Source organism: Nanorana parkeri, unplaced genomic scaffold, assembly GCF_000935625.1.
Source record: "Nanorana parkeri isolate BGI_ZX_2015 unplaced genomic scaffold, ASM93562v1 scaffold42, whole genome shotgun sequence".
NCBI classification, from domain to species: domain Eukaryota; kingdom Metazoa; phylum Chordata; class Amphibia; order Anura; family Dicroglossidae; genus Nanorana; species Nanorana parkeri.
Genome location: NW_017306310.1, coordinates 1,074,156 through 1,098,963, shown reverse-complemented (window position 1 = coordinate 1,098,963; position 24,808 = coordinate 1,074,156). Strand labels below are relative to the sequence as shown.

The window sequence follows — 24,808 nt, the reverse complement described above, 5'->3', positions numbered from 1 at the left end:
TTGATACGTAAGCCCCCTTTACTGAAGGGTCGAATCATAAACAAAAATGTATGTTCTTAAAGGGTTTGCAAGCAAGCAGTAGATATACGTAAAAACTTTTTTAAAAACACCTTTTCAAACAGGTTTAAACTTACCTGTGTCTTCGCCGCGCGCTCCTGTCCGAACATCTGAAGAGTCTTGGGCGGCCGCAAAGGATCTTGGGGCGGGTGCATGTGCAGTTCAGATGTTTGGCCGGGAGACGAGGAGAGATACAAGGTAAGTCCATGGAGCAGCGTGCACCCGTCTTATCCGCCAGTCAGCGCTGGTGGATCGGAGCGGGGAGGGGGCAATCCAGCCCCTCCCCTGTCACGACAGAGAGCCATGACAGGATCGAGAGGTGAGCGAACGCCGGTATGTGTTCGCTCACCTCCCGATCTACTGAGCCGACCTGTGACAGTCTCATTGTCACAGGTCGGCTAAATCTATGAGGTGAGTGAAAAGCACTCACCTCATAGTTCTCCTTTAAAAGGAAACTAATGCAGCCACCACATTTTAGAACTGGTAATCTGCAATATAATAGTTTGCTTTCGGATCTAGATACGCTTTAATTTAGCTTTGAGCATCAATATTTCTGCACTCCAGAATGTCTTGTTTAATCCCAGCCTCTAAAAAAATATCTTCTCCCCTCCAGATTCCAGATGAGATAAGAAAAGAGAGAGCTCAGGTTTCCTCTGTCCACCTCCATAATTATTTGGTTGGGAACTGAAGGGATCCTAGCCAAGGGATCTATTTTGTGGGTGGAGAGAATGCTGGGAGAAGATAACACAGGGTTTTCTATATATCCAATCATTTAAAACCATTTGGAAAATAGCAATACCACAGCAAACTAAAAGGTTCAACAACACTAATACATTTTGAAATAGGAATTAAAATGTTTCTCCTAACAGTGATACAATTAAAAATGAATCTGTCCAGTGCTGACCCTACAAAAAGCCCAAGGTCAACACCAGTGATGAGTGAATCAGAAGATGTGCTTAATTGCCAATTTTTGATTTGCTTGAATATCTGCATGCTGATGTGTGGATATTTACACAATTCAAGAATTCAGGGAATTATGTTCTCTCCAAGTGTTCTATGATTCTATGCAGGTTGGACAAATCTGTTTGCATATATAATCATTAGGGGACTAATATTTTTTTTAATTCTTTTTCCAAATTTGCAAGGGTACAGAGATCAATGAGGACAACAGATTACGCAAATGCCCATAGATACATAATTACATATTACTGTTGGCTTTCGGACCCCAATGTTCTAAATTCCCTTAGCTGCTCCCATTCCCCTGCATATTCTGCGTACTCACTCCTGGATCCACAAATCTCTTGTATCATTCTAGGCAAAAGAGAGCGCCGTCAGGTCCAGGGTTTCAGAAGGGAGCACCAAGCCCAGAGAAGGGAGGCAAAAGATATGAGCCCATCTTCCGGAGTGGCAAACAAAAGAATGACAAATAGATAAAAGAAAGGGGGGAGGGAAGGTTGAGTAATAATTTGCCTAATGCTGGTCAGCAGTATGGCCAACATATAAAATAATGCTTCCTACTTTTAATTTTAAGCCAGTATTTACTTAAATTGAATGTTTTGCATATGGTACCACTTATTAACACGTAATGCATTTACAAAACATGAGCATTGCAATGATGAACGAATATTTACGAAACAATTCACAAGGAACTGCTTCATATATTCATGTTCTTCAGTAAATCAAGCCCAATGTGTACACAGTGATTCTAATATGCAGCTGTGTATTGCACAAAGCATTGCATCACAACAAGTATTCAAAATTAGTCATGTGACATTAATAATAGGACAACACTCTAAAAAAGGAGTTCTGGTACTATTTTATAAGTATTTCTTTTGCAGACTAATAAATATGCATATATTCTAGCTACCTTTTGACTAATACCAAGTTGTATCATCCAATTTCTTGGAACTCTATAAAATAATGATCTGCCTGTCTTTCTAGCACCGAGGCTTGTAATAATACATCGTCTAGCCTAGCAGTTTGGCGGTTAATATTCCATACTGGCATTCTACACATTGCCTCCATAAATATTTCAGGATTTGTAATAAAAGGCTCCCAGCGAGTGAAGCAGAAGGTCTAGGAATGCAGTAGTTATCCCAGACATAATAATGGACCGGACATTTCAAACATTGCATGCAAAGAGGCTGAAACTGTTGTGATTTGTAATCCTCTAATTCTAGTGGACAATTGAATTTTATGATGGAATTCAAGTAGGAGCGAGAGAAACAGGGACCATATGTGATCTGTAGCTTCAAAGCAGGTAGCCAAATGGTAAGGCTAGACAGGTCTGGTTCTATGTGTCTGCCATGTCTTTTAGCATTCCTGTTAATCACAGATCTTTGAGTCCCTGCTCCACAGGACTTTGTAAAGTTATCGAGCATCAAGTATGACAAGGTATTTCTCAGACTTCCTGAGACACAGAAGGGTACATTACACTAACATGGTTGTGTATTTTCTATGAGACCTGCATGGGGGTGATTACAATCATATACAAATCAGTCTGTTTTCTTGGTTTGATATAGCTACATAGTTTAAGTTTATGTGTGTGCTTGAGCTTAAGTTCATCTTTGGAGTCTAGAATATTAGGCACAAAAATATGTGTTGGCTTAAAGAGGTACTTAGTTCAACATAATGGTATATAAAGATTGTTTTTGTACTTGGCAGTGTAGTAAAATATGAACACATTACAAAACTACCCAAGGGAAACCCTACCTTGGTGGAGCTTACATTTGGATGGCATGATGAAAAAACTTGACAGAAGTTCTAATCCTTCTCTACTCAACAAAATAAATGTGATTTTGTCTTCTTTGCAAAGCTCTTTGCTCATTTTTCTGTCCCAGTGACAGGTGATAAGGGATTGACAGAGTTCACCCCAACATGAACATAGACAGCAACAGGAGCTTGGCAGAGATGCTAACTTTTCCTTACTCTGTCCAGCAATCAAAAAACATTTGGGCATTATTTAGACATTAATTGGCTTATGAAGAAAGCAATAAGCCAGTTTGCCTTTCTATTTTCCAAAATGAAAAATTGTCCTAGTCCATGCAATAAAATAGCTTATTGGAATATACTCGCGTGCATGCCGAGCACAGGAATTGACATTAGCCTGTGTGTTGTTATTGGATCTACAAAGGGATTCTGCTAGTTAAATTGGAACAGTGTTTTTGCCAAAGCCGAGTTGAAAAACCTTCCTTAAAGCAAGTTCATAAACTGCTAATGAAAATTCCTGTTGGCTTTGTAGGGTCAGCTAAGTATCTCCATATCGGTGAGGAGACGGACGGAGTGGATATGCAAGCAGAAGTTGGCCTTCTCAGTAGGAATGTCATAATTCTTGGAGAAATGGAGGACACTTGTTACAACAGTGATGTGTGTAAATACTTCAGCTTTGATACTTTTGGTGGTCACCTCAAGGTATGTGCACTCTGTTATAATGGGATAGCTTACAAACCAAGCAGTGATGTTTAAGGAACTGTGGTTCTCATTGCAAAACAAAAGCATTAACCAATCAGATGTGTATGCTTTTCTTTAAAAAATAGCTGACAACAGTCTGCCTATAATCATAGGAAAGGAATTACAAAACTAGCCCAGGGGAAGCCCGCCTTCCCTACATTAAGGGAACTTACAGTTGGATGGCATGATGAAAAAACTTGACAGAAGTTCTTTTCCTTCTCCACTCTCCACTGTTTGTGTCTGCTCCTGGCCTGCTGACTTGATAATGAAGGAGCAGCAGTACATTGATGAGGTTGCCCCTTGTTGAGGTACTGTAAGGAGGCTCCCGTATGAAATGCTCTAAATGCAGGCCCTCACTCTCTGAATCTGACTTCTGGTTGCAGAAAACCAAAACTGTGACAAACAGTAAGGCTGCTATTGCCAACCATTCTAAAAATGCTAGCTTTCTGGCTGAAATGCTGATTCAGGAACTGGTTCAAGCAATAGATTGGGAATTCCTTTTGCTAGATACTTGTTTCAGGGGTAAATGTTTTTTTTACCATGGTCTTCTCATGGATTAGTGCACATGTCACATAAGCAGTTTTGTAGCAGTGATGTGTATCAGATGATTGCGACTAACAGATTATGTAGATTGGAGCAACATTCACCATATATATTCCCAGATAATTTTTGTACTAATCATTCTAAATTGAGAAAGCTGGTCGGATGACCAGTAAAACGTCTTCAAGAAAAATACAGCAAGTCCAGTTGCCTTGACTTATTTTTAACAGATATTTATTCTATGAGGATCCACTTAAAGTCTGAATGACAGTGCTGTGAATATTGAGATCTTTTAAGAATTCAATTATGTTTGTTTCTTTTTGCTGACAATAAAAAGTGTTCTAATTGTAAGTTGTGATTTCAGGTTGGAAGAGGCTTTAAATCTGTTCATTTGGAAGGAATAGAGCTGAAGCACATGGGACAACAAACAATGGGACATTACCCAATTCATTTCCACACTACTGGTGATGTGGACGAAAAGGGTGGACACTACCCACCCACCTATGTGAAAGACATCTCAATTCACCATTCATTCTCTCGCTGTGTCACTGTCCATGGCACCAACGGTTTGCTGGTAGGAATTGTCAATCTCTTTATAACATGTCATCATTTTATATTATTAACCAATTTTAAACAAGCTGTGCAAAACAATCTGGTGTATTAATGTAAAAGGAGACTATTATTTTTAGTTGCTAATGCCTGTTTTATTCCTTTTTGCTGTGATAATTCCCAAATTCTCCTAATATGCACTTACCCATGTTGTAATAATCCATTTCTGTGGTTTTAAATTTATTTTCAACATTTATTATCCTTAACGGCAAAGAAAACACAGAGAAGAGCGCCCAACCCTGTGCAGTACTGATTTATTAGTATAAAAGTTATAAAAACAATATTAGGCTGCTCACAATTGTAGCAATGTAAAAGCTGAACAGACATCGGGAATGAATAGCTGTCAATCCAAACGAGTCCAGACAAACTCGCACAATCCCCGGTCGGTGTATCACAGACACTAGCAGAGGTTGTGGCTGTAGTGGTTGACGTGTTTCCATGGCCCCCTTCATCAGAACCTGCATGTGCAGAGCTAGCTGGCTGAATAAGACTGAGTGGCAGCCAAACAGATAGCTAGCAGCCCAGAAGCCACTATTGGAGGGGAAGGGGCCAATCACTGATGAGAAAAAACGATCATACGAACAACCCCCTACACACTATGCGGTTGAATTTAACAAACTCAATCCACTCATCATTGGTACATATGATCATATGTACCAATGATGAGTGGATTGAGTTTGTTAGGATTGTTGACTGTGAAAGCACAGGGACTGAGAAAGCTTTTCCATAAACTAAAGCCAATCCATCCATTTTTGCTTAAATAAACTGTGTAGAAAAAGTGTGTTCTGCCCATAATCCGGTCCCCTTGTATATTGGGAGGAAAATGGTTTAAAACGTGAGACCCCTTTTGACTTAGAATTCTACTAAAATAATAGTTATGGAATATAATTTTTGTTGAGCGTTGGGCTTGTTGGGGTCTAATTAAGTGTAGACAGTGCAGTAATTCTGGTCCTTTTTGCTTAGGTAAAGGACGTGGTTGGTTACGACACAATTGGCCACTGTTTTTTCACGGAAGATGGTCCTGAAGAACGTAATACATTTGACCACTGTCTAGGACTTCTTATCAAAGCAGGAACTCTACTACCTTCTGACAGAGACAGTAAAATGTGCAGAACTATTACTGAAGGCTCCTTCCCAGGATATATGGCTAAACCTAGACAAGACTGCAAGTATGTACTAAGACTGCTATAAAAACATGTACACAGATAGCAAAATCTGGTTGTGGTGGGTGCAACAGATTTTTATGATCATTATTGGTTTCTTGCATATACCAGATCAATCAGGGTTCCTCCAGAGAATGCTAGGGGTTTCTTGAGGAGTGGGCAGTGGTGGATTGATCTTTTGTCTACACTGTCTACCAATATAGGGGACCAAATTTCACTGACCACAAATGTAAGGGGTCACTTTTAGACTGTCCACCAATGTACAGAGGTCCAACTTTGATCACAAATTTAAGGATGCATTCATCTACTGAACGCCAATGAAAAGACACATATCTCCACTGACCACTAATGTAATGTTGCACCACAATTTTCACCATATTTCTTTTTTTGGCCATTGGTATTTTTTGTTTAATTTCATGATTGTTACTAATAATAATTGTGCTGTATAAAGTAGTGTTAGAAATGATGATGCCCCGGATTTCAAATAATCTATGAACATCACATTCTTTACTAATATCATAATTTTTAGCAGGGATTTCCTGAAACCTGAAAATAATTAAAGGGCTCCTCTGGGGTAAAGAAGTTAAGAAGGCATATATTACAATTATTGACATTACTATATAATATGGTTGAAAATATATTATATTCCTCAAGTTTCACCTTTCTAAATACAGGTGTTGTTAGGGATTCCAGAAAATGAAATGGAATTAGAATCTTTTTACAGTGGTTTAATGGAAAAGCTATATGAGTTTTTTGGGCACTTATATGACGTGACCGACTGGATGTTTTTTCAGCATTTCAGTTCGCTAACACAGAGATAGTGATCTTACAATTAAAGTGACTACGGGCAAAATACAAAATTATATATGTGATGATGAGATATATGCAATTTTATTTCTCCTATAGTTAAATTTTTAGTGGAAAAAATGTATTAATGTCAGCATAAGAAAATGAAATGGCGGATTAATTCCTTTTTGTTTTTAAAGGAGAACTATGGGGTTAAGGCTTTTCTCCATAGTTCTCCTTAGGGTAACGGGAGGACACAAACTAGCGTCCTCCTGTCACCCTAGGCTCAGTATACCGCGAGCTGTAGCTCACGGTAGCTGTAGCTCGCGGTATACTAAGACGCCGCAGCTGAAGCGGATCCCGACAATTATGTCTGGATCCGCCCAGCTGCGTGACTGACAACTGGCTCTGCCTCCCCCGTCCGTCAGCGCTGGCGGAATCGGAGCGGGGAATCCAGCCCCTTCCCTGTCACGGCAGAAAGCCGTGACAGGATCGAGAGGTGAGCGAACGCCGGTATGTGTTCACTCACCTCCCGATCTACTGAGCCGACCTTTGACAGTCTCATTGTCACAGGTCGGCTAGAACTATGAGGTGAGTAAAAAGCACTCACCTCGTAGTCCTCCTTTAAAGAAAACTTTTAAATACTTTACAATGATGGTTTATGGTTATTTGTTAGTTGTGTCATCGCTTGTACATGGGGTCAGAGAATTAGATATTAAGACTTTTTACCAGCAGAAAGGTCTTCTAGCAGACAAAATATTTGTACTGATCGCACTAGATCCTGTATTTATGCAATGTTATTTTATCTTTATCTTTAGTGCTGTTTCTACATTCTGGATAGCCAATCCCAACAACAATCTCATCAACTGCTCTGCTGCTGGCTCCGAAGTAAGTACTTCAGAGAGGGCCTTGGGATTTTTTTTGTCAGGCCAGTTTAACCATACAATGGAATACAAAGGCTCTATTCCCAGAGTACATTTAAAGTGGCTATAAATTATTGGTGCATCTGGAAGAGTTTATAAGTTACCTTACACTTGGAATCCAGTACAAGCTCTTGCTGAGCTTTGTTCACTGAAGCATGTTAAATAATTAGAGGCTCCATTAAACTTACTAATTCTCACCTTGATATTCTGGCCAGGGCAGATTTTATTTTATGACCATTGAAAAGATATAAATGCCTCACATAGACCTAAAAGACATAAAAAATGAAATATCAGAGAAGTCATAATCCAGCACATTCTTTGTAACATTAAATAATCACTGCTGGAGAATCTTAGTAGAACGTCTAGTGTGGTTTATTCATATGGTAAATGATAGGTTTAACAATATAACTGAGGTAAAGAATAATACTAAGAAGAAATGTTTCATATATTTGGGTTAAAGAATAACATGATCCCATATTTAAAGAGATTTGTTTGAAGAGTATTTGACATTTTGATTTATTTTTCCCAGGAAACAGGATTTTGGTTCATCTTTCACCACATACCAACAGGGCCTTCTGAGGGTTTGTACGCTCCGGGACGTTCTGAGCACACTCCCTTGGGAATATTCAATAATAATCGAGCACACTCCAACTACAGGGTGGGTTTGACTTCATAGATTATATTTTCTTTTTTTTGAAGGTTCAGTTTAAAAAACATCTTAGTTGTATTAAGTGAAGGATGTATGTATGTATGTATGTGTACACTGTTCTTTGAAATCTGTATGTTGAGTTTTTATATTAATATGTGGGTTTGCAACTGTCCATGCCCACAATGATACTATACCTATCTTATCTATAGTGGTGTCACAAATATACAGTACATTACAACTAGGCTATACCAAGAAAGATTGGTGGAAGAGCAGTCGGCTGAGTGTTAAAATTGCATTTCAAACAATAATGAGTACTGAATGATAATAATGAGTACTGAACGCAGACTTGCTAATACTTTGACACAAGTAGACGTAATAACAAGAGAAAACTGTATGTGCTTATTTTTTTTATTTTTTTTTATAATATGTATTATGCTTATTTATTAATGTATTTATAGAAGACAAATACAATAGAAAAATAATGATATATCTTAAAAATAAGTAGAATTTGATTCAGGGAAATACCCTTCAATGTCTTGGCCCCTAGTAGAACTTGTTTTTAATCTCCCATTTGTTTGAACAGGCTGGAATGATAATTGATAATGGAGTAAAAACCACGGAAGCCAATGATAAGGATAAGAGGCCGATCTTTACATTGATTGGAGCACGGTAAATTACAACTTGTGTGTTTGAATAAGAAGCTTACACTCACTAAAAGTACTCATTTAGAAGACACTTGGTGGTGTCTTTATGTTTCTTTAGATCCTAACAGGTGTTGCAGTTACTGTGAAAACACCCAACAATGTATTGTAGATCATGATTGCACACAGAGAACCTAGCTGATTTTTCCACTAACAGTTTTTCAGTGCTATACCACTATATACTTTAAAAGTATTTAAAGCCAACCTTTTTTGAACAGTTTTGGAGTAAGGAATAGTTAAAACTTCTATCAGGTGTGCTTTATTTATCCTGTGTCCATTGGCTAGATTTCCCTTCACTTTCTGTCCCGAGAAACAACAGTAAGTGAGAGGAAATTACTTCTTAGACAGTTCGCACAGAAAAAATACTCCGAATGGAAGATTCCCCTTCACCACCTATTTCAGACACAACTTTAAAATTTTGGATTTCCAATCACTTCCTGTCTTGGTGACAATTAACAATCTCTCCCTAGCAAGTACACAGATACCAATAAAAACCTGACAGGTTCTAACCCTTTCCTGATTGTTTTTTTTGGCTTTAGATACACTTTACCAGCAGGTTGGAAGAGACATATACTATTGCACATTACATTAATGCCTTTAACATTCTGAACACCAAGCACCATTTTATGGTTGTGGGTTGTATTTTTAAATGGCAGACTATTGGTGTTGCAGGTGTATTCATTGAAGATGTATTAACTTGTAGCATGCAACTGTTTATGTACCTCTATGATTCTTCAGCAGCTGGAGCATTTGCAAATATCTGGTCATCATCTTAAAACAATGACCAGCTTAAAGTGTATCTAAGTCCAAAAGCAACAATTTCATATTTTGCATCTTACCAATCTTTAAAGTCAGAGGCTAATTAGTGACCTCAGGGTCAAAAAAAGCATTCAAGTACCTCAACTATTAACAAAAATATATCTTTTTTGTGTATCACTCAACACTGACACTGTCCTTCCTTCTGGAGGGTGGCCATGATGGGCTGCAATCTCAATAGAAATTAGTACACTGAACGTGAGATTGTAGTCCATCACGAGAGCAAGCTCGGAGCTGTGGCTACTTTACAACACACACAAGGACCGTGGGGAACAAAAGTAGCCGCCCTCCAGAAGGAAGGACAGTGTCAGCACCAATTCAATGATGATAAGAATATCCAAAACCTAATGATAGGCATATTTAAGATTTAACTCCTGAGTTTAAATGTGATAGCTGCATACGTTTTCTCTTTTACACTTTTTCTTCTTCAATATGTTTTATTAAGTTTTTGTGGAATACAAGGCAAGCAAATGACACATAGTTACAGCTGTGTAAGGGAAGAACGTGTCGCCTACACATTAGGCGGCATATCACAATGTACATAACCAATAGGGTGGGAGGGGGGTGTGTGTGGAATAAAGTTGGGGGGGGGAGTCTCTTTTACACCTTTTTTTTCCTTTATTTTCACCTGCTGGCGCTATATAAATAATTGTAATTGCATTGATTTGACTAGTAAAGGTGGTGATACACTAGTCAATTTCCTAAAGAATTTTGTACGAAAGATTTTTTGTTTGACTTTCTATTAGTTGATGGGGTCAAATCAGTCATCGATTTCGACCATAGTGATGAAAAAAGTTGAAGGAGCAGGATGGAAAGTTTTTATCTGACAAACAAAAACGGTGAATGTGGTTTTCGTTCGGGAAACTCCATTCATTCCAAAATCGAATATTAAAATAAAACAAAAGTTTGTTCGACATTCGTCAAGTCTCTGATGGCATTATCGGGTGGTAAAGAAAGATCTTTTGTTAGTAAAGAAAGATCGTTTGTTCGGGAAATCTACTAGCATATGGCCAGCTTTAGTCTGTTATTTTTAAACTTCCTTTAACAGACCAAGCTGCCAACAAAAGTGGTAGTTAGGGGGTTGAAACAACCATTTACCACTAACAGGGGTGTTTACAATGGTCAGCTTTTATTTAAATATGTTAAAAAGAAACCTGTTACTGTAAATCTGAATAATCTGCTAGTTCATCTCATATGACACTACCACTCCACAGGGTGACAATGCTGCTGTCCAAGGGTGGCTCCGTTGCTCCTCCATAGATTGGAGCCATCCTAGACAGGAAGTATTACTGGCTGTATCACCAGGTGAAAACAAAAGGAAAAAAATGCCTAAAAAAGGAAAACAATGCAACTACCATAGTTAAGGATTAGTAAGATGCAATGTATTCATATTTTGTCTTTGGGTTTATGATAGATAGATAGATAGATAGATAGATAGATAGATAGATAGATAGACTTGTAAAATTTGAGGAACTATTAGAAAGCCCACAAAGTAGCGGTCTTTAAAACACAGTTTGCACGATATCATCACTGAAAGCATTAATCCAGTCTGATTTTTTGGGTTTGCACTACAACAATAAAACTTTTATTAAAAATACATGAATCATTTCAGATCATACATTCTATGACTTTTCCCTTGCACATGAAGTCTGTTTAAGCTATTTCCAAATGCTCAACAGGTATGGGCCACATCAGGATGCTGATCCCTTCAAGCCAAGAGTACCTGCAATAATCCAGCATTTTATTGCTTACAAGAACCAGGACCATGGAGCCTGGCTGCGGGGTGGAGATGTTTGGCTGGACAGCTGCCAGTAAGTTTAGAATTTTACAGCGTGTGATATGAAGCCTTTTTGTTTATCGTGCAAGTATTTCAGATAATCGAGTACCCTAACTACTGGCAGATGGTATTTTCTAATAAAGCAAGCAATGTGACATAGGCCAACAGCTGGAAATAGAAAGGTTTTCTGTCATATTATTACTGCTTTAATCATTTTAACCAATCACCTAAAAGAGCATAACACCATTCACAACGCATAAAGAGCTTTCACAATCTTAGATTTAAAAATAATCTGATTCGTTGAAGAGATCATATTTGCAGTAAGGCTACTGTAAGGAAATACTCCTTAGCTTGGAATGTTTTTGAATAAATTTCTAAGCTAATACTAATGTTTTAACAGTCTTTCCACCTCTAGAGATGTATTACATAAGGCAGTGCATAGAGTGAGGCGAGGTCCTAGTGTAGAAGTGTATAGTTTACAATAAATGTTAGTCTTGTCAGAATTGAAATATGTAAGCTGCCATTGCTTTTTTGTGTTTGAAAGTGCAAGATAACTTCTGGTTTTTGTTTTTTTCCCTACAGATTTTCTGATAATGGTATCAGCTTAACTCTAGCCAGGTAGTTATCTTAATATCTTAGCTGTAATAGTTTTATTTGTTTGTTCACTATAATCTTCTAATTGCTTAAATTGTTTTGTTTTTTTTTAGTGGAGGGACCTTTCCTGATGATGATGGATCCAAACAGGAAATTAAAAATAGCTTATTTGTTGGGGAAAGCAACAATGTGGGGACAGAAATGGCAGACAACCTTATATGGGGTCCTGGAGGCATCGATCATAGTGGAAGGACATTACCCAGAGGAGTGTGAGTGTTGAAATAGTGAATGGTTTGTGATTCGGTAGCTACAGTAGAAATGTAGAATGACTAACATTGGCTTGTCTGTATTTAGGAATTTTCCTATTCGGGGTTTACAGATCTACGATGGACCGATCAATGTAGAAAATTGCACATTTCGCAAATATGTCTCCCTGGAGGGAAGACACACCAGCGCAATTGGTTTCCGCCTGAACAACTCCTGGCAAAGCTGTCCCAACAACAATGTGACTAAAATCACATTTGAAGACGTTCCTGTAAGTTCCTTTGCTCATTGAACACAAATATTTTATAATATGCCTATAGCAGCTTGTGAAATTATAGTATTGCACTGTAGACTGTTGCATTGCATCTCCTAAGGTTGTATATTAGAACAAGATTTTAAAGAACATAATTAAAAAAGCACAGTGCATAATCCAAAGTAACCTAATAAAATGCTATTGTCTTTTAGGCACATGAAAGCCTATCATGTTGTGTTCTGTTTTCTTACTATTTTAAATGGAAACTGCATTTGTTTGGGTAAATTGTATTTGTTTTTTTATGTTTGTACATTTTGAAATGGTGTTTATATTTATATTTTTATTCTTTACTTAAAATCTAAAAGTTAAAATATAATTTATTTTATTTTCAAACCCTCTTATTTCACCTATGCATGTAAATCTAAGGTTGCGCTATTGAACTCGTATGCTTTAGCAAAGAAGCTCATAATAAACATGAAAAAGAAGCCAAGAGTATAATAATATAAACAGGAAATATTCATATACTATTGTTAATATCTTAATAGAATTTTTTTATGAAAATGTGTGGGTGCGGATGACTTAACATGAATTAAACCTCTTTAAAACCTCTGTGTGGGGTCACAAAAGAGTTATAAAAACTGGATGACGATGCTGCATGATAGAGTGCCTGGGTTTGTTGCAAACAGTTCACTAGATCCGAGCAGAATGTCAAGTTTTTAGACATTGACTGTACAATTGTGCATAGTGTTTTCTATAGTACCCCCTATAGATATACACTAGGAATATTTTCTTAAAACTGTCTTAAAGTTGCAAAATGTGAGTTTACCTTATGTGTTACATTGAAAACATAATGAAAAAATTGCAATGTGTGTGTCAATTTATAACTCTGACTAGGAGGCATGGGGGCATATGGGCTTCCCAGGAACCAAAGCCTAGCTGTAGATGTAACCTCTCAAGAGTGTAACTAGAAATCCCAAGGCTTCACAGCAGAATTTTAATGGGGTCCCCATTAATGTCAGAGGAATATAATGCACCCCTATATACACCCACTTAACACTGATGATCAGAGGTGGGTGACTCAAAATACATCCCAGTTTTATACCCCCTTAACTTCTCTATGGGCATCTTATATACAGTATACACCTTAACAATGACCAGGCAGTCTGAATGAGTCACTCCACAATCCTTGGATGCTGCTCAGAGACTAAGCTTTCTACTTATGAGTAGATGTTGTGCTGAGCTTATGCTGTTTACCAAAGCAGACGAGCTTCTCCGTTGCGTCGGCTGGAACTAAGCTGATATGGGTGGATGGATTCTAGTGTGATCAATGTACAGAAATGTAGTCTATGGTTCTTAACTGCTGAGACAGTGATCAGAGAGAATTTTCATTGTGAGGCAGAAAGCTATTATAGTAAAAGGGCAATTTTTTTCACAAATTCTTTTCAGATTTGAACTTGGGATGCCCCCTCAACAGCGTACTAGCTGCATTAGCTGCTATGGCTGTAGTTAGGAACTTGTCACCATTGCAACTTATGATCTACATCATTGTGTAAATATACATAATGCAAACACTTTGCACACACATACATAATGTTTTACTATAAAACAGTGCACAGAATAAGGTTTGTTCATCTCTGTTTGCTGCTGTTTTATGAGGGAACAGACATGTGTCAGGTCTGTGACTGATGGAGCCAAATGACAAGGAAGCATTTCTTTGTAAGAGACTGCTGTTGCAGCCAGATCTTCTGGCCAAGTCTGACTGATATTACACAAGCAGGGCCTCTGTCTGATGATATGTCAGGGAATAGTAGACACTGCTACTAAAATCCATTTATACTGTACATCCAGAGCTCATTTATCATTGCTGATGCAATTTTGGGCAAGAATGTTTGCTTAATCTTTAGCAATGAAATTGTTGCATTTTTCTAGTTAAGTGTGCCATAGACACTCTGACCAAGAATATCCTTATTTCTGGTTTGATAAATATGTCTGCCTAGAAAAGTATGTGGTTGTGTAATGCTGTGGATCTTTAACCCCCCTTCCCAAAGTAGGGGGCGCTTACCTATTGTAAAAATGTCACCAAAAATTAATGCTAGAAACAGCTGGAAACATAACCGGTATACACTACATATCAAATTAAACGCAACTGGAATTAATCGTATGGCAATTCCTAAATTTAGTATTTCAAATTTCAGTTTATATCAGTTAAATACATTCCAGGTATATCAAAGTGAAAGATGTTTAAAGTCTTAAAGTTCATCTTCTTTAAAAAGCAGCCACATCCTGAGTAGAAAAGCCTCTCTTCTGCAAGCATGCTGAGAGAAGGATCCTTGGTCTCTTTGGGGAACCAGTGGTCTCTCCACATAGATCCAATACGCCCCTGATGAGTCAGATCTAAAGCTATCCAATCAATCCAATTAGCAGGTAGAATAAGCTAGTAATATGTTTATAAATTGTCTATCATCCTTTCCATTATGTCTCTGCCGGCCTCTGAAATATCTATGCTATCCAATGAAAAATGCTTGCTTGTTATACTATTCTATAAACACAGCAGTATCTATTCTTACACTTACTCCATGCCAGGCAGGAAATGTTTGGTTCATAGTTTAGGTACAATTGACCTTGGTTTACTTTACCTAGAGGAACAAGAGGGGACAAGACATGTAGTAAATGCTGCTTACAGAGCTGATTATATTTTACATCTATTTACACTGATTTACACATCTGCATTGCCAGAACTAAGAGTTTCAGAATGTCTAACTACTAAATTTCCCACCATTTCAGATGTCCTCCAGAGTTTTCTTTGGTGAACCTGGGCCATGGTTTAATCAAATGAATATGGATGGGGACAAGACCACAGTTTTTCAAGATGTGGACGGCTCAGTTTCAGAATATCCAGGGGCATTTTTGGTGAAGGATGATAACTGGCTGTTGAGAAATCCTAGCTGCTTGGATGTACCAGACTGGAAGGGAGCCATCTGCAATGGAAATTTTGCGCAGGTAAGTGTCGCTTTATTCACATACACTGACTTACTTTAAAAAAGTTGTCACTGCTTTGTTTTACATATCACGGTATGAGCTCTTAATAATATTTGACACCTTGCAGATTTACATCCAGGCTCGAAGACCAGCTGATGCTGGAATGGTGATCATTAAAGATGAGTATCCTGATCATCCATTATACTTAGAAGGCGCATTGGGGAAAAGTAACCACTATCAACAATACCAGCCAGTAATCACTTTGCTAAAAGGTTACACAGTGCACTGGGATAAGGCCGCCCCTGAGGAGCTGACTGTTTGGATTATTAACTTCCAAAGGTAGGTCATGATTGTGTCTTGAAAGGTGGTGATCTTAGATGCTCATCATCTAAATTGGGCTCAGAGGGGCATTCATGTTAACATCTGTTCAATAGACCAATATGAAAAAGCAGGACAAACGGAGTTCATGATATAACATGCCCTCATTAAAGCAGCACAAAACCATCCACTTCTGTGCTGTTATGGCTACTTCTCTAATATACTGTTCTCTTGAGACTGTGGCTCAATTCAGACCTCTTTTGCCAGCAGTCCATTAATCACCATTTAATGTTTCTACATTACAAGTAATACATGAAATAAAACTTGAAAGATAAAACATCTAACCTGAAATGCTCTTTTGTGGTGTTATTATTTGTATTCCCGGCACTAGAAAATGATTTCCTTGGGTTAATTGAAATGTTTTGCTAGAACTTCTTGCAATGCGCTTTGAGCCAGGAAAAAATAGCCATCTCAAAATGTAATATTTTTCTTGGCCACTTGATTCCTTAGGAAATTTGATGTCAAGTTCCTATTACTTGTGGTAACACATGATTCTCCTATTTTAGGAATGACTGGATTCAAATAGGATTTTGTTATCCTAAAGGGACAACATTTTCCATCCTCTCAGACATTCACAATCGGCTTACGAAGCAAACATACAAGACAGGAACCTTTGTACGAACCTTCCAAATGGACAAAGTGCACCAAGGTTCCCCCGGCAGGGGATATTATTACTGGGACGAAGAAGCTGGGTATGTGGTCTTACACAAGATGCACAAACAATGCTAAAGCAACAGTGCAGTCAAGCCTAATGCAGTGTTTGCAAATGTGAAGAAATACAAGAAAACCACAGACGTTTGTTAAACTTTCCTCCACCTTCTCTTGAATAGAATGTGGAAAACATAGTTCAAATTGTATTCTAAGAGAGATAATATAAAAATATGAATACAGTATAGAAGCTATTATGGGGGGCTTTGTTTTTTATGACCCCCTTACATAACCCAATAATTCTTTAAAATTGACTTTGTTTTCTTATGATCCACTCACACAACATCATTATTTTTTGTTGTTCACCAAGCCCTACTTCCTACAGGCTTTGGTGCCCATCTTGTGCTGATGAAGGCTACTAACCCAAAAGAACTGAATTGGAGTGAAATGCCTGTATGAGGCTGCGTTACTAAAAGATTTGAGACTGTTTACACAATAAATTGTGTGAAGATTCAGTTCAATTATTTAGTCGTGTGAAAAGAATATCCATGTTTACTTATTTTATTTGCACATGAATGGATAATTCAAGTGAACATTCACACAATTTTTTGTATTAACAATCTCAAATCTTTTAGCAAATCAGCCTCAATGTTTAGCCTTTATGTGAGCTGTAAACCAGTTGTTCTGCATGCACATTTGCCCACAGTTGATCCATAAAGATATAATTTGTTTGGTTGTACCTGTTAGCCTTTATGGAGAACTGAGTACTTTTTATGTGGGATTTTTGGCAGAAGTAATGACATTTAAACACCTTTTTGTTTTAGGACCATACTGCACTTTACTGGATTTTACAAATAACTAATTCTGTTGGAACATTGTCTTACTATGACTGCGCTAAGACAAGCCAATGATGGGCAGATATCTTCCTAAAAATGACGGAAAGGGAGACATCTGACTGCCATTGTGTGACTTGCACAAATGCTGAGATCTGCTGCAATCTTTGTCTGATGCTGACAGTGTGGCACATGTAGTACTTCAATTCTTGCTGTGCAGAAGATTTAAAGAGACACTGTTGGCAGACCATTTATTTTAAAAAAAAAAGTTCCCATAATATTATACATTATGTGCCTTTAACATATTTTAGGCATCTTATTTACCTGTAAAAACCTCAATTGTGTAGACATCAAAAGGCCTGAGACTTCTGCTGGGCACCGCCATCCTAGATGTGATGTCAGCAGGCTCAGAGTTGTCCCTCAAGTGACATTCTATAGTATTCCCTTACATGCTCATCATCTCACAATTACATTAAGGGTTATGTAAAGAGGGGAGGGGTGGAGAAGCTGGGCCAACACAGACAGTAATTAGAAGAGAGCGCTTTCACATGCAAGGAGGGAGGGGGCTGTTCTAGGGAGTTGACTCTCCTGGAGTAGTCAGATTTTCTAGCAAGTTCAAGGTCCATAAAACATAATTTTTTGGAAGGAAAAATGCTGCATGTAAGCATTTATAATATTTGTTTTTTTTTGTTTTTATATTTTTATTTTATTTTATTTTTTTTAAATACTGTTTTCAGCTTTTATGTATCCTTTACCACATATCAGTGCTGCTGATCACCCAGTAGCCTTCTTGCATCCACTTCCTATCTACATGCATGCACTCTAGCAGTTGCTGCACATTAATTCTCAGGGCTAGTTTCCTGACAACAGTGAAACTTGCTTGTACAATGTGCGTTGTCACAGATGCTTGTAGTCTTCTTTGCAAGAACATTTGTCAGGGTCACTTTGCAGGAAAACAGCTGGAAGACAGGCACAGAGCCCTGTTACTCTATAACAGGAGGTGTCTGAACAAGGAATTACATGGCAGGATCACCAAGTATAGTACTTTAGAAATTATTTTAACATATCAAAGTTTATTTGAGACTTTAGTTATTAGATTTACATCTTCCTTATGGAAAAACCTGGCTATATATGGCAGTGTTCCCATATAAACACAAATAACTGTATAATAGAATTATTTATTTGAATAACTAAAACAAATGAGCCATGGAGTATAAGGGCATACATTGATTTTAATTTTAGAGCAATGTTCCGCTACAAGCTTAGGTCATTAAGGATAGTGTATGTATGCAGAAGTCTTTGGTACAAGTGCCTCACTCATGTAGTAAATTTACATTTTGTTTTTGTAGGCTGCTGTTCATTATGTTGAAAAGCCAGAATGAAAAGGATAAATTTGCATTCTGTTCAGTAAAAGGCTGCGAAAGAGTGAAGATCAAAGCCGATATTCCCAAAGGTTCTGGTGTCAGCGACTGCCAGGCTTCGGCCTATCCCAAATATTCCCAAATACCCATAGTGGATGTGCCTCTGCCAAAGAAGCTGCATGGGAATGATTTGGTAAATGACCTTGTTTAAGTTTTATGAGAGTTGGGGTGCGGCCTCTATTTTGTGGTGATACTGTCTAAGGAATTTAGGGAAATCATAAAATGTAAGCTTTGTGTGTAGGAAACGTTTTCACAAATGTTGTTAAACTATTTTTTTAATATGAAAATTCTTATGACCTAGACCCAGATGAATACACATATTACAACTATATTTTATTGGCTTTTAGTTATAAATTAATCATGTTTATGGCTAGGTAAGGCCAAGTTGTTCTTCCACAAGCCACATGACAAGTGGTAAAAAAATTATAGCCAAACTCTGGGAAAAAATGACAATTTATACATTATACTGAATGTGTAAATTATCATTAAAAAGCTGCATGTTATGTGAGGAGGGCCACTGCAAAGTATAAAAACTTACCTTGAAGCATGCCGCCTTCTACACATAATGCCGGGCAACGCGGGGAGTGATGGATGTGATTCGAGCTGTGAATTGCTCCGGTTGCATCACCCGCCTCTCCTCACTACTTAACCATTCACAAAATGTCTTGTATTTTCCTCAACTAATACATGGCATTCTGTGATTGGAGGAGGAGGGGAGATGGCAGGGCTGTGACATCATCTCTGCTCCAATCACAGAACGCCTTTATTCTTTAAATACACGACATTTTATGAATGGGTAAGTAGTGACAAGAGGCAGGGATACGACTGATGCCCTAGACTGCTGGAGTCACATTCCTCTCTCCCTGCAGTGCCTAGAAGCCCAGTGTGTAGGAGCCGGCATGCTGCAAGGTAAGATTTTTATACTTTGCAGCAGTCCTCCACACATCACCCAGCCATGCATTATCATTGTTTCCAGAGTCTGGCTTTAAGTTTGTTGTAAAAAAATAAATACATTTTTGAAAGGTCTTGAATATCATTTGCTGTACATACCAGTGGGTATATTTTCTGTTTTTTTTTACTTTTCATGTATTTCTTCTGCTTAATATGCATATGCACAGGTTAAAGTTTGCAGTTTTTAGTGCACTAAATATAGGTTTTACTGAGTCACCACTGTCACCAGAACAGGGAATGCAAGGAAATAGCCCCATTATAGTCTCAGAGAGAAGTACAAACCTTGTATCTGAATTAAGAAATCAGTTTGGGATGGATTTATACTCTAATTGTCAATAAATTAATATGTGACTGTTACAACTAGAATTGCACATAGCACAACTTACACAGTAGAATCTATCACAGTGGAGGTATATGATGAAGGAAAAGTAACAATAATCTAGTTTGTCCTTTTTAGACATAATTACTTAGTGAACCCTCTGAGGTTTAGGACCTCCTAAAGCCTCATATTCTAACCTTTTTTTTTTTTTACTGGTAAAAATGTCACCTTTACCGGATGCAATACGTTTGTCAACAGATGCTAGCGGAAGGGCACCGAAAAATTATTGGGTGTGAATGGGGCTAGTTCACACCACTCCATTCTGTTGCGTTGTGCTGAAAAACAAGTAGAACATGCACTACTTTTTTTCAGCACAACATAAGGCAACGGATTCGGTGTGAACTAGCCCCATCCACACCCATTCGTTTTTTGGTGCCCTTCCATTAGTATCTGTTGAAAAATGTATCACAATGGGATGGATTGGAAGAAAATCAGATGGTACATATGCAAGTCAACTCACCCTCCGTTGACTTGTGATTTCCTTCTGATTTTGGCGTGGATGAGTTAGAGAGTAGAAAAGGATATAAAGGGAAAAAAACGTGCTGTTTTATTCTGTACAGAATTGAATGGTGAGCACACACCCGCTAAATAAGGGGATAGATGATTGGGTGTCACTATGCTACCCTGAGCAAGGACCTCTGCTACGGTGAGCGTGGCCACCAAAACATTGGATGATCTACCTATGTCATACATTGCGAATAAGTCCAAGCTGATTATTTCACATTCATGGAGTGATGGTGACTTCTCTTCTACTTTTTATTGGGTGTCTGTCTGATCTTATAAGCCAAGGAGCCATTGCCCGCTCTTTTTCCCCTGCTGTTCCAGCCTAGCATTTACATTGATACTTTGTTTCATGTTCCAGTGCTGAGAAATGTTTTTCTTTTTCAGAAGACAAAGGATCACTTACTGGAGATAAAAGTAGAGTCTTACAACACCAGATACTTCCATTTGAAGGATGACTTTGCATACATAGAGGTAATAACCTGCTGCATTCAAACTATTTCAATGAAGAAACCATAGCTTTTAAAAATATACTTATGACAAAAGTAATACGGACACCTGTGTTTTCTGCTCTTCAAGTTACTTAAGATTAGCTAAAATAATATCATTATCGCATTGCAGAAAGATTATATTAAACCCGAATGTCAGTGGATAAAATTTCCTTTTGTAGTAATATTAGATAATAAATACATTATGTGATACCGATTTATTTTCTCCACTATCGCTGACACATCCAAATACTTTTTAATCTCAATCATTTTTATTTACAGGTGGATAATAAGAAGTTTTTCGTGCCAGAAGATGGAATACAAGTGGTTGTGATTGATGGATATCAGGGGAGAGTTGTAGACAATGCAAGCTTTAAATCTGCTGTTCTCCAAGGAATCCCAGCTCAACTTGACAACTATGTGACGAACATTAAAGACAAGTGAGTATATAATATCCTAAACCTCGTCGTAAAGGAGTGAGATGAACCCTGTCAAATGAAATAGGCTTTTGGTCGGTTCCTGCTGGCAACTCCACTGTATTTTCTTTATGGCATTTTCTTACAGATAGGGATCACTGTACATAATATGCTATGTGAATCTAGTTACATATGAAGTTTATGAATGATTCAATGGACAATAAAAAGTGGATATGTGTTTTGTTTCAGCTCTGTTGTGGTCATTGTTTCGAAAGGAAGACTTTATCACAAAGGTCCATGGGTTAAAGTGTTGAGAAGGCTTGGAGCAGATGTTGATCTAAAACTAAAAGGTGAGAATTGTTCGGCTATTTCAGTATCTTATACCAATAGAATGCTTAGATGACATAAAACAAAATGAGTCATCACAAGCTTGAAGGAATTGTAAACCATAAATGGTCACTTAAAAGTTCTCCATTATGGAGTAGAAATATGAAAACCTCTTTCCTCAAGTTTCAAATTTTTGCTGCTGCCTGCAGGTAATTTAAGTAAAGTACAGTTAATTAAAGTAATGCCAGCAGCTGCTCTTCTCCTCCTTCCCTTCCCTTCCTTGATCACTTTGACATAAACATCAATGTTTAGCTGAGCCAAATATTCATGTTTATAGATCCCCTGGCTGATGCAAATTAGACTGTCCTAAAAAGTCTATGGGCACCTTTGATTGGATACCTATGTAGAGGATGCAGACAAGTGTGTGAAACATTTGATAGGGACCAGTGAACAGATGCCGTTAATAATAACTCGCAATTGGGTAGATAGAAATTTAGTGTGACACATCTAGCCTATCATTATTTTTCCCAAGTATCTAAGGTCTTTTCAGATGCCACATCAAAAAATCACACAGATACATAATTGTTTATAGGGATGCACCGATACCGATACTAGTATCGGTATCGGTGCCCATACTGAGTATTTGGGCGGGTACTGGAACTGCTGATCAGAGGGAGATTTCCTCTGACCGGCATTGCCACAGGGAAACATGGAGCCGGCTTCCCGGGCAATCAGGAAGCCGGGCTGGGTGGCGAGTAATGACCCGCCTCCTGGCTTCCTGATTGGCTGGGAAGCCGGCTCCATGGTGACTGGCTGGGAAGCCGGCTTCCTGGCAAATCAGCATCAATAAGTGTTCACAATTTTAAGATCCTGTTGCCAGTTTGGATGGAACAGTGTCACGAATAGGTGGGGAATCTCTCATGGGGTGGCTGTATCTGACTTGGGAACCAGTAGGAACCCAGGGAATAGAGTATGTGCAGAGATTGCAGAGGTTATGTTAGCAGGTACAGCTTAAATATTTACCTACCTGTAGCATTAAAAGAAGTAGCCACACAGACCCTGCTCCAAACTTTAAATAACATTGTTACAGAAGGCACCTACGGATAGGGAAGGTGGTAATAATGAAAAGTGACTGATAAATAAGTTTATGATAAATAGTAATGTAAATTTACAATTTTTTTTCTTTTGTTTGCAGATAAATTAGCTTTTGTTGGCTATAAAGGACATTTCCGACCAGTCTGGACCAAACTGGTTACTAACGCTGAAGCTGCAAAGATTTATCAGGTTGTCCCCTATCCTGTGGAGAAGAAGATGAAATTATGAAGCCGATAGGAGGAGCTTTTATCACTGTTATCACTGCCAGGCCTGGGAGCTCTGGAGGCTCTGAAAAGAGACACCAGAATGCACAATGTTTCCTCCTGCTGACCTTACAGACTGTGCTTGTGCTGCACACAGTGTAATAGGGTACCGTAGACACAGTGCCCATGGCTTTTTCGTGTTTTATCAAGCCAAGTATTTGTGTGCTTGGCACTGTCCTATTGTGGTGGAAAATTTGACCTTGTCCTTAGCACATAGAGTATTTGATCCCATTTTGTCTCTGTGTCGGGGTCACTGTTCTAATACATATTTTCCCTAGATTACCTATTTTAACTCACTACTAACAAAAGTGTTTACTTCGTCACACACTCATGCTAGTGACATTTGTTTATGTGGTCATAGAGTTATTCAGGTTTAGAATGATTGTTTGCATCAAACAGGCTTTCCAAGATATATAGTATATGTAACTCCTGAATCCTCTACTCAAGAAACACAATCCTCTCTCCAAACAATTGTGTGTTGAGATTTGGATGCCAACTTGGAGTGTTCACAATTATGTCTAAAGAGAGCATGATCCTAATCTCATATGATTTATGAAAACTGGGGCCAAATGAGAGGACTATCGCTGTCTATAGCAATCAACAAGGTTTTTGTTTTCTAGCAATAACTGAAAAAAACAAACTTGGAATTTGCTGGGTTGCTATGGATAATGATTACACATTTAATATCTCCAACTCTCACTATTTGCTGTGGTGTGTACTCTATAGTGGTACTAAAATCCAAAGTAACATTTAGTAATCTGGTAAAACTGATATAACAGATTATTGAAAACTGGAGAAAGAGTGAAGGAGGCCCATAACAATGGGGTAAGCTTAACTGCTTTATAAAAGTCACCGTTTGTGAAATCTGATTGTCTGTTATAGACAACGCAGCCACTTTTCTCCAGTTTTTCTCCAGTGCTAAATCAGTTCCAAATATTTTGTTTTTTATCTTGTAGTAAGTATAGACAGTCTTATTTTATTGGCCAATGCTGTACAAGGTAAGGCTAGAAAATCATGTCAAGTTTATTAACAGTTCAAAAAAAATCTTTTTTTATAATAATAATAATAACACAACCAAAATGACAATCGGAGAGTTAGTTTATATTTTGTCAAGCTACAAGTGTTTTTTTATGTGCAGACTTTATTTCATATTACTTGTAATGAAGCAGACTATTCCTTATCACTGAACACACACTACAATCTTCCATTTTGCATCCCTGTAGCAGATTTCAGCAGTCATATTGATTACTTCACTGCAATGTTAGCTTTAGAAGTCATGTTAAAATGGTTCTTTGCTACTAAAGGGTTACCAGGCTTTTTTTCCAACACCTGAAACCAGGTAAAGGTTGTCTCTTGTCAACTCTCCCCATGGTGCTAGGCAAAATTGTTACTGCTCTGATTGACTCTCTTGAAGGACAGCGATAGTTAACATTTTTTATAGGAAATCTTCATTGGTGTACATTAAAGGCGATATGTTTCTATTTATTGTTTTTGTTTTTTTATGCATTGTGCTGTATCAAACCATCTGAATTACTGAATCTATTTGC

General features: G+C 37.9%; 1 protein-coding gene across 1 annotated transcript in view; it reads left to right on the top strand.

The window, feature by feature from the left end:
• Positions 1 to 23,710, top strand: part of CEMIP (cell migration inducing hyaluronan binding protein) — a 64,815-nt gene extending 41,105 nt beyond the window's left edge. Inside the window, exons 12-29 of the mRNA XM_018571839.1 lie at positions 3,299 to 3,468; positions 4,412 to 4,621; positions 5,620 to 5,825; positions 7,424 to 7,493; positions 8,058 to 8,186; positions 8,761 to 8,846; positions 11,374 to 11,505; positions 12,054 to 12,089; positions 12,179 to 12,334; positions 12,420 to 12,600; positions 15,367 to 15,582; positions 15,689 to 15,900; positions 16,446 to 16,631; positions 18,770 to 18,974; positions 21,060 to 21,146; positions 21,443 to 21,600; positions 21,826 to 21,926; positions 23,099 to 23,710. Coding sequence (XP_018427341.1) covers positions 3,299 to 3,468; positions 4,412 to 4,621; positions 5,620 to 5,825; positions 7,424 to 7,493; positions 8,058 to 8,186; positions 8,761 to 8,846; positions 11,374 to 11,505; positions 12,054 to 12,089; positions 12,179 to 12,334; positions 12,420 to 12,600; positions 15,367 to 15,582; positions 15,689 to 15,900; positions 16,446 to 16,631; positions 18,770 to 18,974; positions 21,060 to 21,146; positions 21,443 to 21,600; positions 21,826 to 21,926; positions 23,099 to 23,226 — 2,669 coding nt within the window. The 3' untranslated portion in view covers positions 23,227 to 23,710. The remainder of the gene's footprint in view (positions 1 to 3,298; positions 3,469 to 4,411; positions 4,622 to 5,619; positions 5,826 to 7,423; positions 7,494 to 8,057; positions 8,187 to 8,760; positions 8,847 to 11,373; positions 11,506 to 12,053; positions 12,090 to 12,178; positions 12,335 to 12,419; positions 12,601 to 15,366; positions 15,583 to 15,688; positions 15,901 to 16,445; positions 16,632 to 18,769; positions 18,975 to 21,059; positions 21,147 to 21,442; positions 21,601 to 21,825; positions 21,927 to 23,098) is intronic.
• The last annotated feature ends 1,098 nt before the right edge of the window (positions 23,711 to 24,808 follow it).